The following is a 19,182-nucleotide window of genomic DNA, read 5'->3' as shown; positions in this document are numbered from 1 at the left end:
TAAAAATTAATAATAGTTATTATCTAATAAAAATATAAAGAATCATTTTAAATTTAGTTGTTTTTAGAAGAAAAGTTTGTCAGAAGAAAGGATATTTTATGATATACTCTGCTCTCAAACATTAAGGTAAAAGCTACTTAAGTTATTTAATCTTTTGTTTCAAAAGAATTATTAGCACATACTTTGTCTTCATCATCAATTTCTCCAGCAGGTGAGCCATGATCTCCTTCAAGAATCCTTTTGGCCTAAAAGCAAATCAATTAAGCAGAACTTAGGGGTAACCATTCATCATTACACTTAAGTACTCAGTAAACCTTAACAAATGCTGCACTTTTTAACCATCATCCAAAGAGTTGAGTGTTTTCTTAGAAATGTAAATTCAACTCTTTCATTTAAATCTTTTAAACGAACAAAACAAAAAGCAACACTGTCTACCGGACATCTCCTTGGATGTGTAAGAAATATCAAGAACTTACTAAATCCAAAACAAAAATTTTGATTCCTTTCCTTCCAAAACCCCATCTTCCTTCAGTCTTCCCAATCTCAGTAAATGGCCCTTCATCCACCCAAATGCACAAGCCAGAAAACTAGGAACCAGCCTGTACTTTACTTTTATTATCCACACTGAAACTATCAGAATGCGTTATTGACTCAATCATCCAAAGGTACCTGTTGTTACACACTCAAAGATAAGACACATAATTTCTTACCTGGACTATTGCAACAGCCTTACAACTGGTCTCTCTGCTTCCATCTCTACTCTTCTACAATTCCTAATCAGTATCATATCCAGACAAATCTTAAACTGAGATTATGTCACTCCTCTATTCCAAACTTTCCCATGAGTTTCCATCATGCTTACAACAAAATAAAATATAAGGTCCCTACCACCATTTCTAAGGTTCCATAACTTGGTCCTACCTACCTCTGTGTACCTCATCTCCTACATGCTCGTCTCTTTTCAAGTGTTCCTGCCTCCCTGGCCTTCTCTCTGTTCTCCAAAACACTCAATCCTGCCTTAAGAGTCTTTCTTTACACTTAACAGTTCTCTCTGCCTGGAATGCTCTTCCCTTTCATCTTCATTATAAACTCCTCTTGTCCCTCCATGGCTTACCTCCCTTTTCATCCCCTGAAGGAGCCTCGTGATTCCGCCATCTAAAGCAACCCTTCCTATCACTTTTTTATAGTATCATCCTCTTTTATTTTTTTCAAGCTCTAAGCAATGACTGAAATGATGTGAAACTTATTTATGTCTACAATAAAAACATTATGAAAAGTGTGAAAAAGATGGCTTGACTTTATCCACTTTAGGTTTCAGAAAGAAGGGTTATCTGTTTCTGTTTTGGGTCTTGACCTGCTTTCCCTCTCATGATTAGAGTCAAGACAAGGGTGCTTGTCTAGGGAAAAAGCCTCCTGGTATGCCTTAAGTTGAGGGGAAAAAAACATCCAGTTACATATGTGATCAAGACTAATTTAACAGGGTATAAGCAGCTACAGGGATATACAACCAAAGTCCTAACTAATAACAAGCGTAAGTATTGGCTGCGGTGATAAATACTCCTGGGGCATCTACTGGGATTGGCAATAACCACTGCAGGCAGCTGGCCAAGGGCCGGATCCCAGCCCTCCTCTTTCTTCTGGAAACCTGCATAAGTGGCAATAACGTGAAGTGGCTATCTGATAATTCCGGCCACCTGTTCCTGCCTGCATTCCTGATTAACTCATATTACTAAAAAACCTACTTTTGCTGAGGTCAAGTATGATTTTAATTACTCATAATGATCAAGAGCTATATTTATATGCTAATTATAACTACTCCTAAAATCAAAATGCATGTAATTTACCTCTTTTGCATAAGACTGTATCACTCCAGCTGCTTCGATTTTCCTTTTGCATCTCTGTTTAACAGTTATACTATTATTATCCAAATCTTGCATGAGTTTAAAGAAAGCCAATTCATTAAATAACACTTCAGATATCTCTACAAGAAGATCTTCTCCACAATCTTTCAGTTTTCTACCAGCAAATTTTGCCAGTGAATCCTGTTCAAAGATAAACCAAATAGCTTTAAAGATTACAGTAAACTTCAACTGTGGGTAAAGCAATACAAACAACAAGTTTAAATTATAATACTCACCAATGAAAAAACAATATTATTACTTTTTAGTATTGAAAAACTTAAAACTAATGACTAAGACAGGCTAAGAAAAGATATATTAATATTACTAAAAACATGACTAAGTGGGAATCTTGCTAGTTCTGCTTACAGAGTATACAAAAGAACATATGGTCATCCTAGCTTTAGTCCCTATGTAATATAACTGCCAGCCACAAATATATAAGATAAGGGATTCCTAATCTCAGAAGAGGTCCCACACGGTGCCAGAGGATATACATATAAACCACAGTGAAAAGCTGAAGTGCCATGAGAGAAGAAAATACCATTAGAATACTTTTCAAGTTTTCCCCTTTATGTAAGGCAGCCAATCATTCTAATTTAAATGTTCTCTTCAAAATCAGTCTAAAAGTAAACTTTAGTTCTATTTAAGTTGAAATATAGCATCATCAAATGAACAAGTCTGCTATATTCTACACAGTTTTTACAAAACCACTTTTATTTTTCTTTCTTCCTAAAAATATGGACTATGCTATTTAGAAAACAGGCAAACAACTATAATGCTCAGTGCCCCCTCCCTCCCAAAAAACTACCTTATCTAGCACAGTGATGGAGAGAAGTACAAACCCTGGGTCCTTCATGAAAAAAAATTCATTGAATAGGTTTTGTAAGAGAAAAAGTAGAAGACAGTAATTTAATCTCTACCTCAAGAAGAATTTTCAACTCTGGGCAAGACTTAATGTAAACTAACTTTTATTCTTCATGTAGGTCTCCTTGTGAAAAAGATTAGGAATATGAAGAAAAGCAGTCGGATTTTCTTAGACTTAGGGAAAAAAAACCTTACGTGCAAATTAATATATGGAATCTTCCCACAATTATAACAGTAGACAGAACTGAGGAAGGGCTACATGGATCCTGATTAACAAAAACGTTTAAAGTATCAACAGTTTCTCTTTCAACCTGACTCTAAAATGGAGTTTTTTCTTTCTGTAGCAATAAGTTACCTAGTTAAATTTATAAAAATACATTTACCTAAAAATTATCCTAAACATTTTTAAACAATGCGTAACACCACAGATGTCTTACATTCCTTATGTGTTAGTACAACTAGATTAAATAGAGCCAGGACACTTTAGGATCTATTACTATAGATTTATATAGATTATATAGATTTATATAGATTATTATAGATTTCCTGAAATTTATACTTCAGTCTTATTAAAAACAAAATGAAAAATTATAGTGATGGAAAAGCACATCAACCTAGGGTTTTTAAAAATTTGATGGACAAAGTGAAAATACTATCTCTAAAACAAATTTAAATTAAACACAGAATAGGAAGCAAGGAAAAATTTTACAGGAAAATTCTGTAATACAGATGAAAAGAAAAACATATTTTCTAGTTTGGAGCAATAATACACATCACTGAACTATTTCAATGGGAAAACATACTGGTGAATTTAACTGTCAAGATGTTTATTATATGGAGTAATTATGGTATCCCTACTCATTAACACAGGGGTTCTCATCCTTGGCACTGTTAACATTCCACAAGGTGCTACTACCAGCCCCTCCCTGCCTGTTGGTCTGAGGAAACTGCTAAATGTCTCCCGGGAGGCAAAATTGCCCCCAGTTACAAACCACTAACCGTCGCATAATTTAAAGTTACTGTTACAGCCTAAGAAGTCTCTACAATCAAAAGCTAGCTTCCGGCTTCTACAATTTCCCAGATTGGTAAAAAAAATTATTTTAGAAAATATCATGGAATACTTTTTAAACAATTCAAACTTGAAATGCTCTTACTGGGTAGAAGAAAAATCAAAACAAAATTTTATTAGAGTTGGGACAGGCCTTAGAGATGATAAAGTTAAATGAAGACACAGGCCCTAATCCAACTTTTTTTAACTAAGTAAGCAATAACCTAAGAAGTATTAAAATGTCATCCCAAATGGATGCTAGAATGAATATCTACTTGAATAAACTGTGTAATGCCAGAAAATGGCAGAAAAAAAAAATCCTAACCGCATGGTACTTATTGAAGTCATACAAGTACAAACTCTTACCTGTAATATACTTCCAAGTTGTTTATGAAAGAACTTTACAAACTCTTTGCTCTCATCGTTTTGCTGGGTAAGAGTCAAAACCATGCGTCTTACTGAGGTTAGAAGTTGAGAAGAGCATACTTCATCCATGTGCTCCTGAGAAAAGTCCTAGTTGGTTAGGATATAACTTATCTTGCTTAAAAAATATTAATCCACATAATGACATTGTATTTTTTTTGCATAAGCTCTTCAGCTTTTAGATGCACACTTGGAAACTTCGTTCATAAGAATAGCCAAGCTCCCGCGTACAAACATTAAAAGGTTTGCAAATTTTCATTCACTATAGCAGATAATAGCCAGTAAAAGAAACTGGCTGATTCAACATTTTCCATCACTTCCTTTCTGTACTTTAAGGAACTACTCATGCCATGGTTTCCATATTGCCTGTATTCCTGTATTTGCAGTTCAGTTCATTTCAACTACTCTCACCACCACACTTCACCTTCCACCCAACTTCCTCTGTGTTATCTTCTAACTTCTCTAAGCCTTGGCACTGCTGACATCCTGTGCATTGTAGGATATTTAGCAGCCCTCTGGCCTCTACCCACTAGAAGCTAATGGCACCCTCCACTCTCCCAAGTTCTGACAACTAAAAAACATACCCAGACATCACAAAATGTTATTAGGGTCAAAATCACAGCCAGTTGAGAACTACTGTCCTTTCTTAACAAGCCCCTTTGGGCAACTCTCTTCATCACCTTAATCTTCCTTTAGAAGCATGTGCAATCTACATAATAATCCAAACCAGAGTTAACTTTCTGAGGTGAGTCCATAAAACATCCTTATCAAGTAACCTCAAGGTTCTGATCCTCTTTCTGCCACTAAACTCATTTGGGCAGGTCCTCTAACCTTGACTCAGGTTAAGTTTGTGGGGTTTTTTTCCCCTCCATTAAATGTGTGGCCAAAGGTGGCCAAACTAGATGATATCTAAGATCCCTTAAATCTAAGGATTGAAGCTCATTTTTAAAAAATTCATGTGTCAAGGCAGGCAATTAAAAAAAAAAGACAACAGTCCCTGTCTTCAAGGAATCAAATACCACTGGAGGAGTCAGATCATGAGCACATCAATCACTACAAGCTATGCACCGTCCAGTAGGTGATACTTTTAAACTGCAGGGACTGTTTCTTACTCATCACCTAGCACAGTTGCTAGCTCACAGGAGATACTCATTACTTGCTGAATAAATAAGGATCATAAAAGAAGCACACACTAGGTGCCCTAAGGAGCTGTGGTAGCACATCAGAGCTCCGAAGAAAGGTCAGTCAGGCAGAAAAGAGTGACAGCATTTTATATTTTCAATGATGACTAGTTGCACAAAGGGCTGATATATGAAAAAGAAATGGCAGGTATAGGAAATGTTGAGTAGTTTGAAATGAGTATTTATCTAGATGGAAAGCAGTGAGAGAGAAAGCTGGGAAACTAAACCATATGCAGTGGTGAAATCTCTCGACTTCAAAGATATGAATTAAGGTTATGCTATTGGAGAGAAGGAAGTAAAACTAACTGCTCTCAGGGGCAAAATCAATTTTTTCAAACATCAATTTTTGACTCACAGGTGATAGAGGGTAAGAGAAAGTTAGGAAGTCTAGCTTAGGTGACTGGGTGTAAGGCTGACACTAACAAAGAAGTTCTATAATCTTACCCAAAAAGTCAAGATTTGAAGTGAAATGAGACATCATAAAGTAGTTAAAATCAGACCATTAGTCCTACTCATTTTGTTGGCCTCAGAAATTGTCTGAAATGCTAAATTTACTAGGGGATCCTTATGAAAGGATGTAACTTAATCAGACACAAAATTGTAAATGCAATAAAATTTCCTGAGATGGTCGCATTCCCTACACATAAAGCTAAATCATTTATATTTTTTAACACTTAGAAAATAACTGTACATATCAAATAAATATCACTACCAATATACCTAATTTAACCAAAAAGCCATGTTTAAAAGTATTTATTGAATTACAATAAAACAAAAACCTAAAAGAAAAAAGGCAATGCTTTGTTGTCTATGCCTAAGATAGAAGCAAGCAATACCTGAACAGTTTGTCAATTTACTTTAGGGAATGGTTTCAAACTCTTAAATGAATATCTACCTATCTATCTATAAGAATATATACATATTCTTATAATTTATAGGAATATAAATATGTGAGGGGGTGAATACATATTTTAATAAAGGCACAGGAATAACGGATGAAACTGATGTATTTGTCTTATCTCCTCAGATTCCCTTCATCTAGTCTCTGAAGTCCTTCTTGAGTGAAAATACTAAGAAATCGAGAAAGACATTATTCTAGTGGGGAGATACAGGCAAAAAAATTGTGATACTTTGTCATATGTACCAAGTATCCCAGAAGCAGTTACAAGAAGGAGAAATCCTGCCTGCAAGTACATGCTAACATACTTCAGCTGGGTCCTCAAGGGTGTGACTGCCAGAGGAAGGGTGAAGGGCATTCGAGGCAAAGGAAGTAACATGGGCAAGGTGCCTTTTTGACAATGTCAAGTAGGATACAAGGTATGTGGGAAGGAACAGTTATGAGGCTGGGACCAGGCTATAGAAGTTTTATAAGCAATGCTGAATCTGATCTGGATTCTATAGGCCAACTGTTTTCAAACTATATTTCAAACTACACTTGATCAGTTTGAAAACCAAAGTCAAGGTTTGGTGGATCCATTCACTTACTAATTAATTATTTACTGAGTACCTACTACCTGCATGTACTATACTTGGCACTGGTAAGACAGTAACCAAAACAGTTTAACATCTCTGATGTAAATCTTCCATTACTTCATGGAGCTTACATGTAACAAGAGAGACAGACAAAATAAATAAGCAAATATTAAATAGGTTATAAGGTGACAAGCACTATGAAGATAAAGAAAAGCAATAAGGAGTAGGGGAGATCTGCTCACCCAGTAAGTAACATTTGATTAAAGCCTTGAGGGTTCAAAGGAAAAAGCCATGCAGGTATGTGAAGGAAGAGCATTCCAGGTAGAAGTATCAGCAAGTGCCAAAGCCTTAAAAGTGTTAGCAACGCTAGCTGGAGAGTTGAAAGATTAGAAGAGGAAGCAGAGACAGAAAGAACCATTTGGAGCTGCTGTGGGTGCCCAGGAAAAGGCTAAGTTTTTAACTTTTCACATGGAATAATTTGGGCATAGACAGATGGATCCTCTCTCTCCTCTTGGCTATCACATCTCCTCAGAGAAAGCAGTTTCTATAATTGCCTTTACAAGGATCTCTCTTCTCTTAAAATATTCCAAAGGAAAAAAAAAAATATTCCAAAGAAAGCAATTACTTCCACCAAGGGAAGAAATGTAACTATATGGAAACAACTTTCTGTTGTCAACATCCTACACATTGGCAAGTACAAGTAGCTTGTAAGAAATGAGCCCAATGACAACATATTTTGGAGTTTCCCACATCTGAATGAAAAGACCGTCTTTTCATTTTTAATTTTTTAAATTTCCACTTTAAATGAGAATGTAAAAGGGGCCATCTCAGAAAGAAGGCCTGGCTTGCACGCTTCTTTCTCTCCTCTTTTGTCATTAAACAAAATTAATGGTACAGCTTACTATTCTCACTGTTAGTAGGAATATAAATTGTTAACCTTTCTGAGGGACAATGCACATAAGGCCCCAAAGCCTTAAAAATATTCATACCCTTAAAGCTCGAAATTCTATGTCTAAGAATTATTTCTGAGGAAATAAAAATGGGATGTGTATTTAAATTTAGCTAAATCATTTAAGTATTGTTCATAATAGTGAAAAAGAAATCAGAATAAACATAAATGTTTAACAACAGGAACTGACAAAATAACAGGCAATTCTGTTCTATGACTACTCAGCACTCACAGTAGCAATCAACATAGCTCACTGCTGGCAGTCCTACTAGTCAACTCTGGCTCTTCCTCTTTTGCACAACTTTTATCCTGGGCCCCAGTTCTAGGCCACCTTCTCTTATCTAGTGCTGGGCTTTAGGTGACCCTACCTACTGTTAGTAGGACCGGATTTCCAAAATATATCCGAACTGTCTACTTCTCCCCATCTTTAGTGCCACACCCTTGTCTAAGCCATTATCATTTCTCACCTGTCTCATTGTTCTTCTGAGCCCTGTATTTAATTCTCCACAAACAAACCAGACTTTGTTTCTCTCTTACTTAAAATCTTCTAGGAGTTTCCCTTCGAACTTCGAACAAAATCCAAACTCCTAACCATACCTATGATGTTCTATGTAACTGGCCCTTCCCCCTTCTCCAACATCATCTCACACAAATTTCCTACAGCCACATGATCCTTCATCCAGTTCCTTAACATGCCAAGCTAGCTTCTAATTTAAGGCCTTCCTCTCTCTGGCAGGATCTTGCCTTAAGCTGGCTCCTTATGCACACCCCTGTTTAAACGTTCCCTCTTTAAAATTTAGCCTTCCCTGATCATCCAGTCAAAAATAGACACCATCACATCACCATATTTTAATTCTCTGCATGGCATGTATGACTACCTGATATATATATCTACTTATATGTTTTATGTTTACTTGTTTTTTTAATCCATATTCTCATCTTAGCATGTAAGCTCCATGTTAGCAAAGGTCTTGACTTGTTCACTACTATATGCCAGGTTTTGTGGACAAAGTAGGCATCTTACAAATATTTTTGAATGAATAATGAATCAACAGTGTGTAACCATTAAAAAATACGCTGTAGAAAACAGCAATTCAGAAAGATGTTTGTATTATTAATATCTGAAAAAAGAAGAATGCACAAATATATGGACAAAATATTACAGAAAGGTTGACAAAATATTGACAGGAGCTATCTCTGGGTGACAAAATTATGAGTGATTTTTAGTTTTCTCTTTTGTTTACCTATTTTCTTAATTTATTACAATGGAGTCTTTGGTATGAATTTTAAAAATAAATACAGAACAGTTTATTTATTTTTAAAAATTAATTGCTTACCTTCAAAAAGGGAATGACTTCTTTCATAATTGCTTTAATTTGCCGGTCCAGTTGCTGCGTATCAATTCTAGGACATGGGACGGTAGAAACTTCACTTACAGATTGCTGTGAACTATGATTTTCAATAACAGGAGTTTCCACTTTAAAAAAGAAAATGCTGTATTAGCAAAATAAAGTCTATGATGTTATATGTATACACTTATGCAAAATTCTAAAGAATATTAAACTCTGATGATTTTATGCTAAAATAACATAATGGAACAGCCATGTAGTTCTAGTACCCCTGATAATTGAAAGAAAAGTGGTCCAAAAAATCCCCATTAGGGCTTGCCTGGTGGCGCAGTGGTTGAGAGTCCGCCTGCCGATGCAGGGGACGCGGGTTCTTGCCCCGGTCTGGGAAGATCCCACATGCCGCGGAGCGGCTGGGCCCGTGAGCCATGGCCGCTGAGCCTGCGCGTCCGGAGCCTGTGCTCCGCAACGGGAGAGGCCACAACAGTGAGAGGCCCCCGTACCGCAAAAAAAAAAAAAAATCCCCATTACACATCACATGGGGCTCTTATTTTTTTATATATGGAGCAATGAGTCTTACTTTTAATCAATTCAAGAACACACCTTCTAAACTATCAACCGTAGTCGGGGCAGCAGCACCATCCTCATCCTCAATAATCCTGCAGGTGCATCTGACATTTGTGTTACTTTCAGTCTCAGTCTTCATACGCTCATATTCTCTCATTCTGGCTAATGCTTGATCTAAGTGAATCACAGTGTTACCTGCATATGGAACAGAAATATTTCTAGAGGATATAAAAGCAAACTTTTTCATGTATTCCATAAAATTTATTAATAAAAAAATAATGTCTGAACATAGGTAAGAAAAACTACCTTTAACAAGTTCCAGATACTGTACTATTTGGGTACTTGGCATACACTATCACATTTACTTAATCCTTAAAATAACCCTATAAAGTAGATGATGGTACCCTCATTTTCACAGAACTTAAGTGACTGCCCAAGGTTTCACAGCCAGTTAAATACAGAATCAAGAATTGGAACCCAGGTCTCTCAGACTCTCAAGTCCATGAATACTTGGGTATAGTTTGATGTGCTACAGTCTGGAAAATGAATCAGGCACCTGGGCATCTTTCTTTTCTCTAATTTCCTTTCCAAATTTAGGACTTGGGTTTTTTTCTCTCTGACCTATGCAACCCTCTAAGCTTTTGTTTTACTACTGATGTAAAAAAATGCCATGTGCCATGCCTCAGAGTTACCTGGGTTTCCCACTATAAATTATATATGCTAAGAAATTTCAGTTCTTACCCAAATTATGAAGTTAACATTTTTATTGAAGACGTGATTGGATGAGGCATTGCTACCTCTGAATTTTTCCTACTAATTAACTGGAGATCTTAAAGGATGACCTTTAAGGGAAAGGAAATTAACATTCTCTGAACTTCTATTAGGCATGCTAGAGAGTTCTGTGTATTTTTCACAAGAACATAGCAAGGTAAATAGGACCTCATTTCCTTAGTATATGCAGAGAGTCAGAAAGGTTAGATGATTTGCCCAAAGTCAAAGAGTTAACAATTCTTGAATTTAGACTGATGGATGGATAGACTTTTAAGTCCACATTCTTTCCACCACATCTTGCCTTTCTAGACTTTTGTTTCCTTATCAATGCCATTCAAAGACTATATTAAAGTCGTGTTCTAAGATTATAAAAATTTTGCTTACCCAGATCATCTGTTGCAAAAGGCTCAAAATTTGAAGATACAGACATGACACTACCATTATCAGCATCATTTTGCTCACTTATTTTATGTGTTTCTCTCTCAAAGTTCTTCTCAAAAGTTTCCTAAGTTATAGTTTAAAAAAACAAATAAAAGTCACTAATATTTCTTTTAAAATTTTATGATTAATATTAAAAATTTAACATAGAAACTAAGTATTTGCATAAAACACTTAAAACTGTGATATAATGAAAGTTATAAAAAGTTGAATACAGAGTCACAGAGAATATTAAAATATTAAGTAACCTTGCAGAACACTTTGTCATTATGAAGATGAAAATACACAGGCCCAGCTACTAATTAAATTCTATCTTGGAAAAGGTAACATTATTTCTACACCATCAGAGAAACTCTATCTTCAAACTCTAACAATGCCTAGTACCTTACTATGATATCTGGTTGTCTCAGAAGAAAAACATGACAGCATATTCATATTTTTTAAAATTAACTTTATTGAAATATAATTTACATACAATGCACCCATTAAGTGTACAGTTTGATGAGTTTTGAAAAATATATGCACCAACGCAACCATCTTTCCTAAATATAAAGACCATTTCCACCAGCCCAGAGAGTTCCTTTGTATCCTCTACACCCCACTCATATGATTTCTATTACCACACATTAGTTCTGCTGGTTCTAGAGCTTTATATAAAATGGAACCACTCATTATGTAATCTTCGGTGTCTGGTTTCTTTCACTCAGTATGTTTCTGAAATTAATCCATGTTGTTGTGTGTTTCAGAAGTTCATTATTTTTTAATGGCTGAAATAGTATTCCATTGTATGGATATACCACCGTTTGTTTATCCATTTATCTGCTGATGTTCCAGTTTGAGGCTATCATGACTAAAGATCCTATGAACATTAGTGTACAAGTATTTGTGGACATGTTTTCATTTCTCTTGGATGAGTACCTAGAAGAGAAATTGCTGGGTCACATGCCAAGTTTATGTTTAACTTTTTAAGAAACTGCCAAACTGCTTTCCAAAGTGGCTGTACAATTTTTACAATCCTACAAGCCGTGTGAGAGTTCCAACTGCTCCAAATTCACACCAATACTTCTTATTGTCAATCTTTTAAATTTCAGCCTTTCTAGTGGATGTGAGATAGTACCTCACGTAGTTCTGATTTGCACACTGGTCATTTACATATCTTCTTTTGTGAAGCGTATGTTCAAATCTCTTGCCCATTTTTTTTGAGTTGATTTCTTACAATTGAGTTGTAGAAGTTCCTCATATAGTCAGGATTTGTCTTTTACACAGTCATTTGCCAGATATATGTACTGAGGTTGTTTTCTCCTAATGGTATCTTTTGAAAAGCAGAAAGATTTTATTTTTATGAAGGCTGATTTATCAATTTTTTTCTTATGTCAAAATCATGATTTTCTTTTCTTTTAGAAGTTTTATAGTTTTAACTTTTCCAGGACTGTAAGTAGTTTCAAATTAATTTTTGTGTATAGCGTGATTAGGAGACAGCCTCAATTATATTTTGACTGTAACTCATTTCACAATTGTGTTCTTTCCTAGCTACTCATCTTTTAAGGTTTTCTCTTAAATTATGAAATGACAGGTTTGTCCCTGATTAAAGGAAATGCAGGCATTAGGGAACATGTTTTAAGAAATGGAATCATTTTGCTACTCCTTTAAGTAAGACTTGAAGGTAGATGTACCTTTGCCATTTTATAGCACCCTGGAGTAGAAGATGCAAATTGTTTCTTCCTCTTCCTAAGTCTCAATTCCTCAACCTCCTTGACTATAATCCCCAGACGTCTACTTTAATTCTCTCTTTCACGGCATGAAGACTTTTACACGCTCTGAAAGGTATGTGTAAAAGCTCCATAAATGGAACTCAAAGGACCTTGGCCTAGAAACGTGGAGAATGAGACTCTATATCCATCCAGTATGGTAACCACTAGCCCTGCAGCTATTTAAATAAAATTTAAAGTTTAGTTCCTCAATTCCAATAGTCACATTTCAAGTGCTCAATAGTGCCAATAGTGCCAATAGTCACATTTCAAGTGCTAATGGGTACTGTATTAGACAATGAAGATATAAGACATTTCCATCACTGTAGAAAGTTCTACTGGATAGCACTGCTCTAGATCTGCTAAGACACCTACTTATAACGTATTACTGTATCTTTAAATTTTAACTTTAAAACCTTGTCAGGTTAACTTTATCATAAATTGCAGCTTAATTTTCAAAATTTACTGTTGATGATGCAAACCAATGGGTTCAAATCCTTTAAAATAATTGGAAGTAATGCCACCTATCTGAAATTTGGATAAAAAGAAAGGCACTGGAGTTAAGGCTATAAAATTACTAAAAAAGATTTCTAAGAACAGACACTCTTCATGCTCCCTCAGTAAGTTATTTCAGTGCCTAATCAACTTAAATGTAACCTAGTAGCTCCTATTTTTTATGTATACAGCTGGACCACTTTTCATTTCCCACGAAAAAAGAGAACACAATTTTCAATTAGTTAAAGTAACAATTAATCCCAAGTAGCAATTAGTTACATTAATTTGTATTTGCCATTATAAAGTCAACCAAAACCATGTAGTTCTTGCACACAGGTTTATGTTCATAGTAGTACAGGAGTTGGAGCCTAGTGAAGAAAAGTTTTAAGCAGGAAAGATGACTTGGGGAAGTATTGTTTTAAACATGAGTAAAATAAAAGCAAAAATTGAGAAAAAGTCCTCAATAATTGTAAGGAAATTACTATACATGAAGAAGAGAAGATGATCTTTTTGAGAAAACACTGTCTTTTCAGAAAAAAACGTGTATGTTATATTAACAATGGGCAGAAACACAGTAATATGCTTCCAACTCTATACCTATAGCAGGTATTTGCTAATCAATTATGACACTCTTATCCATGAATATCCAGGTGCTGAAGTTGGTATAAAAAAGAATGTACTGGGCTTCCCTGGTGGCGCAGTGGTTGAGAGTCTACCTGCCGATGCAGGGGACACAGGTTCGTGCCCCGGTCTGGGAAGATCCCACATGCCGCGGAGCGGCTGGGCCCGTGAGCCATGGCCGTTGAGCCTGCGCGTCCGGAGCCTGTGCTCCGCAACGGGAGAGGCCACAACAGTGAGGCCCGCGTACCGCAAAAAAATAAATAAATAAAAATAAAATAAAAAAGAATGTACTTGTTATCCCAGGACCACATATAATCTTTTACAACAGAATCAGGGTCTGAACCTTTAAATAGGTGATTTCAAATGCCTAGTTCATTATCTCCTCAGTATCCTCGTAGTTTGCCATACAGTTATCCAATCCAGTATGTGTGAGGTAGGTGTTATTTGGAGGACATAGTTTATTGAAAATATACATTTTCCTCACCACTCTTTTCCATTTCCAGGCCCTTTTTATTTTACTCAAAATTTTCATCAATTTTAATATATTAAATTACATTTTCTTCCAGGCTTTCTTTTGTCTAGGCTTCTCTTCTAACTCAAAGACTAACTCAATTTATCTTGTATTTACTCAAGGGTTCTTTGATCTAACTGCTGTCTGGTTTACTCAATGTCTTGAATGAAGACAACAATTTTTACTGAGTGTCTATTATGACTCAACTCCTATGTTGGACAAAGGAGATATAAATATGGCTATTTCAGACCTTATAACTTATTAATTTTTGGTGTTTGACTGCTGTCATATTGTGACTGAATTTTATACCTCACCTCAAAATAAAGCAATACACTACACTCAGCTTTTTAAAAAAGCTAAAAAACAAATATATTAGGTATACTCACAATTTATTAACAACCTACTTAACTTTTGTTAGCTGCATACTGAAATTATGTCTACAATTTCATTAATCATTATCAGCTTACATCATCAGTAGTAGCAAGGCTTTCACTGGGAGTAAGTTCTGAGTTTGATGCTATCCAAGTACCAGAATTCACTGACTTTACGTTTTCCCCTTCTTTTTCATGGTTCTCAGAAATATGTCTGGATACTATGTCCTAAATAAGGAAATAAGATAGATATGAAAAACATTAGTGTTTAATCACAAAATTAAAAGTAGAAGTAGATACCAGAACAAATGCAATACTCCTGACCTCAAAGGTTAACTATGAGGAAGACATAACATTTAGGATAAAACACTCAAAAACTGCTCAGAAAAAGACTTTATCTAAAGCTACATAAGCTATATAAGATTATTAAAATGGCATGGAAATACATAAAAAAACAGATCAAAATACTTATGGAACAAGGACATACTTCAGTCTAAGAAAGTAACCAGACAGAATGGTGAAAAATGGCAGTACCAGAAAGCGTAGGGGAAAAAATGTTAGATACCTGCAATGCATATAAAGCCCTCTGTCTCAAATAGTCTGTATTCAGTAGCTGAAGTTCATGGAAGAGTTCAATAAGAAAATGTGGACGAGATTCATTTTGAGAAATCAACGTAGCTACTTCAGAATAAATGGTATCCCGCAAAGCTTCAAACATGGAAAAATCACTCCCGGTTTCTGGAAGATATAAAGAGATCAGGAAGTTAATATTGATGAAATACATTCCTATTTCTTTTAACTTGCAACATTACTCTCACCTTTAAACTACTTAAAACACAATTCTATTTCAGAGCTTTTAAAGCAGAATAAAAATCTTAAAATTACCAAGAAAAAAATAATCTTAAAAATATCAAGATATACACTAAATATTTACTAGAGAAATAACATTACTTAGCATTACTTAGAGCAAAGTTATTTCTCAATGGAAAATTTTACACATTTCATAGGAATAATCAGTGGAAATCTTTCAGCACTTGAATGAAATAAGCAAATTGCAAACAATTTTCTTTTTTTGCTAATATGAATTTTTTTACAGAAAAGGAAATTCGTTTATTTTGTTAATGTTGAGAACTAAATGCTGCCAAGGAAACATACTATTTTAAGGCTTATCTAGTTAGGTCTACTGATTCTCAAATCTCCGCAATCATGCTGTATTGATGAAAAACTGAATTTGTAACTATAACAAAATAGGTCAATTTTACTACAGTGTCTTACTGACATACTCATTATAAGTTGGAGCAAGCAGTGAGGATAATGAAGTTTTCAGTTTCACAGAATCTAGGCATCACTCTATTATTTAGCAACAATTCTGCTACATATATTTGTTTATAGCAAAGAATTATCACCCTTAAAGGTATACACTCATACCTTTACTTTTAAGAGCACAAATTAGGAACTGTTTCCATTTTGAGTTCTCTACCGAAAAAAAAAAAATTTCCCAGTGTTCTTCTAGCTATCAAATTCTGTAAACTTTCTAGAGTAATAGTAGAACCACAAGCAGCTAAATATTCAAGTTCTACAAAAATCAGTGATAAGTTTTCAAGAAAGAGAATTTGAAATGTTGAGTGTTTTAATATATTGTGTTTTCACATAAACATGCAAAGATCATTAAGATTTTAAAAATTCACTTTTTGCAAGAGAGAAATTTTAAAAATACAAAGCAAATGTGGTTTAATGAAAAAACTTTCCATTAATTTACTAGGCAAATTAACATCCTCAGGTCTCAATTTCCACAAGTATAAAATAATAAGGGTAATAAATATGCAACTTCCCTATCTTGCCTCAGACATTTATGAGTATAAAATGAAATAATATACTAAAATTCTCTTAGTAGTTTTAAAATGTTCAAATGTGCTATGTTACTATAAAAATATTTACTATGAGCAGGAACCAGAACTATCTCTGTAGTAAATCTCTATTTATAGGAAAAATCCAGGTAAGAAGATGGGATGTCACACAAACTTTCCCAATTTATACACTATATTGTAGTTTGATCAGTTGTTTTAGAAAAAGTTTTTTATTTTAAAGATATAAGAACAAAGCATATTTAATTACCTCTGTATGTGATAAAATTATCACTCTAAATTGTATATCAGTAAAGATTAAATTATTCCCGAATAATGAATTATGCCAAACATATGCTTCATCCCTCCCACCTACAATAGAAAAGTGTAAAGTTTTTGCCAGTTTCTCCTCCTGGACTAAAATGCATTAGTTTAGGCTAGAAAAATCCTTGATCTCAGCCAGATTTGTCTGACTCCATCTTGTTTTTATCCTACTTTCAGAGTTCTTTTCTTCTTTAGGAAGTACCACTGATACATTTAGCTTCCTCCATGCTAGGTCCTTGTTTTTTTTGTTTTCTTTAAATTCCCCTAGAGGTTCATACAGGCTTTTCTTTTTTACTCATGTATAGCACAGGAGGCATTAAAGAATATTTACAATTCTAAATCATACAGAACCATGTCTAAAGAAAATTCATAGTTTAAGGACAAAAATAGCATTCTGCAATTTTCCATGACCTTTATGTATCATGGTCTTTGCATGTCATAGTTGTTTTTGTTCAATGGTTTATTTTTTTATACATGTTGACTGGTAAGGAAAAATAAGAACTACAACAGAAGTCATACACAATACTTAACACTGTAAATCAGAGCTAAGAATAAAAGTAACTATATTTTTGTTTCCAAAAAATATGAATGCTCATAAGCATTTAAAGAATACAAGATAAATAACTTCAAATAAAACACTAAATTATAAAAATGTTTTCTATTACCTACATGAATGTGTTGGTTATGTTACATACACTAACAGAAAATGAAAATAAGAAAAGCAGCCAATTTTACCAACCAAGTAAAGAATTATAAATGAAAACCTTCAGAATTTAGTAAGTATGAATTCTTTCTCTTTTATCAGCCAAATAACACATACACACTAAACTAAATCTAAAAAATTAATTAGAACAATAAAACTAAGGATTTTTAGGACCAATGGAAGAACTAACAAAAAGTGGACACCAAAACTAAGCAGATTGTTACCTGGCGCTTCATTGCATGCATTTCTGTTAGACTGCTGTAGTATTCTCCTAGCATGTGCTGTAGGAAAGGGCAGACATAAGGATGAACATAAAATGTGTATGAATAGTAAAGACAGGGTCTGTAACATGAATAAATGAATGAAAAAAAGAAGTAAGCAAATTTCTTTAAAATCGTTTGCCTGAACTGAAATGTTATCACAAGGTATGGTTTATGCTCTGTTTAAAAATAATCTCTCTTCAGGGAAAATATCAAAAGATCTGCTATAAACTTGTGTTGATGTGACTGATGATGACTATCATAATAAACTTCTACCATTCACTCTTAGAAGCATACACATCAAAGGGAACCCCCCACAACCCCCGAGGGAGAAGAGGACTGTATACAGTTCAATACTAGCAGCCGTATATGCTACAATCTAATGATCATATAACAAAAACTACTCTTACGTGCTATAAAGAATTTTAGGGTAATGCTTAAAACTATAACTGTCTTTTTAGAAAAGAGGAGTATTTATATTATTCAAACATTTTTTTAGTTCACCAAAATTTGATGGTTATATGTTTCTAAGTGACAGTAGTAAGATCTGAAGTACTATGACCAACTATCAATTATTTAGGTAACTGACATCTAAGTTATTAAGCCTATCAATTTAGTGCCTTTCTCCAACCTCCACCCAACTGTTTATTGTTTGAAGACATCAGTATTTGATAAAGATAGTGAAAGGAGATGGAAACTACAAAACTTTGGTAAAATGCTAGGGTCGGAACAACAGAATTGATATGTTTGACAAAAGGATCTTGGACTTAACAGGAGACCAGGATTGAAACTTCGGTTCTACCATCTGCTAGCAATACAACCTTGAGGAGGTCATTTCAAAATATGAATAAATGTGATGTTTCTTTTCTGATTACAAAAGTAATAAATACTCATTATAAGTTTTATAAAATATAGAGGAGTTTAAAGATAATAAAACCACTATTAACATTTTGATGCATTCTCTTCCAGCTTTTTTATCCAGATTTTTGTTTAAAATAGTTGGAATCATAATGTTCAGTCAACACCTAAATCTCAATTTCTTCTTTTCACTTTTGTTTCCTTAGGATGGATGCCTACAAGTACTGGGTTAAGGGCATGACATTTTTCCCAAAAAACTGTACCAGTTTATACTACTGGTCCTTTATGAGCACTGGGAAAAAACAGGCACCCCCTCTGATCATGTTTCCTCATCTGCAAAATGAAAACAAAATGAATTCAAAGGATTATGAGGCTCAAATGAGATGAGTAATTTGTTTAGTTTGCAAACAGTAAAGCATACTACAAATGGTAGCTACTATTATCATTTTCACCAAGGGTCTTACTGACAACTGAAAATTTAGAGTC

At 34.5% G+C, this 19,182-nt stretch overlaps 1 protein-coding gene across 23 annotated transcripts in view; it reads right to left on the bottom strand.

Annotated features, from left to right (window-relative positions):
* PCM1 (pericentriolar material 1) overlaps positions 1 to 19,182 on the bottom strand; it is a 95,567-nt gene that overhangs the window by 10,205 nt on the left and 66,180 nt on the right. For 12 of the 23 annotated variants that reach the window (XM_060001175.1, XM_060001180.1, XM_060001176.1 and 9 more), the window contains 8 exons: positions 15,273 to 15,445; positions 14,804 to 14,935; positions 10,908 to 11,028; positions 9,789 to 9,947; positions 9,177 to 9,316; positions 4,180 to 4,314; positions 1,845 to 2,042; positions 183 to 245 (listed from right to left, as the gene is read on the bottom strand). In XM_060001175.1, the coding sequence (XP_059857158.1) occupies positions 183 to 245; positions 1,845 to 2,042; positions 4,180 to 4,314; positions 9,177 to 9,316; positions 9,789 to 9,947; positions 10,908 to 11,028; positions 14,804 to 14,935; positions 15,273 to 15,445 (1,121 nt within the window). Of the gene's footprint in view, positions 1 to 182; positions 246 to 1,844; positions 2,043 to 4,179; positions 4,315 to 9,176; positions 9,317 to 9,788; positions 9,948 to 10,907; positions 11,029 to 14,803; positions 14,936 to 15,272; positions 15,446 to 17,802; positions 17,860 to 19,182 lie in introns of all 23 variants that reach the window. The other 11 variants (XM_060001171.1, XM_060001169.1, XM_060001174.1 and 8 more) reach the window with 1 other exon arrangement.

This window comes from Delphinus delphis, chromosome 21 (assembly GCF_949987515.2).
Source record: "Delphinus delphis chromosome 21, mDelDel1.2, whole genome shotgun sequence".
Taxonomy (NCBI): Eukaryota; Metazoa; Chordata; class Mammalia; order Artiodactyla; family Delphinidae; genus Delphinus; species Delphinus delphis.
This window is presented reverse-complemented; position numbering and strand designations above follow the sequence as displayed.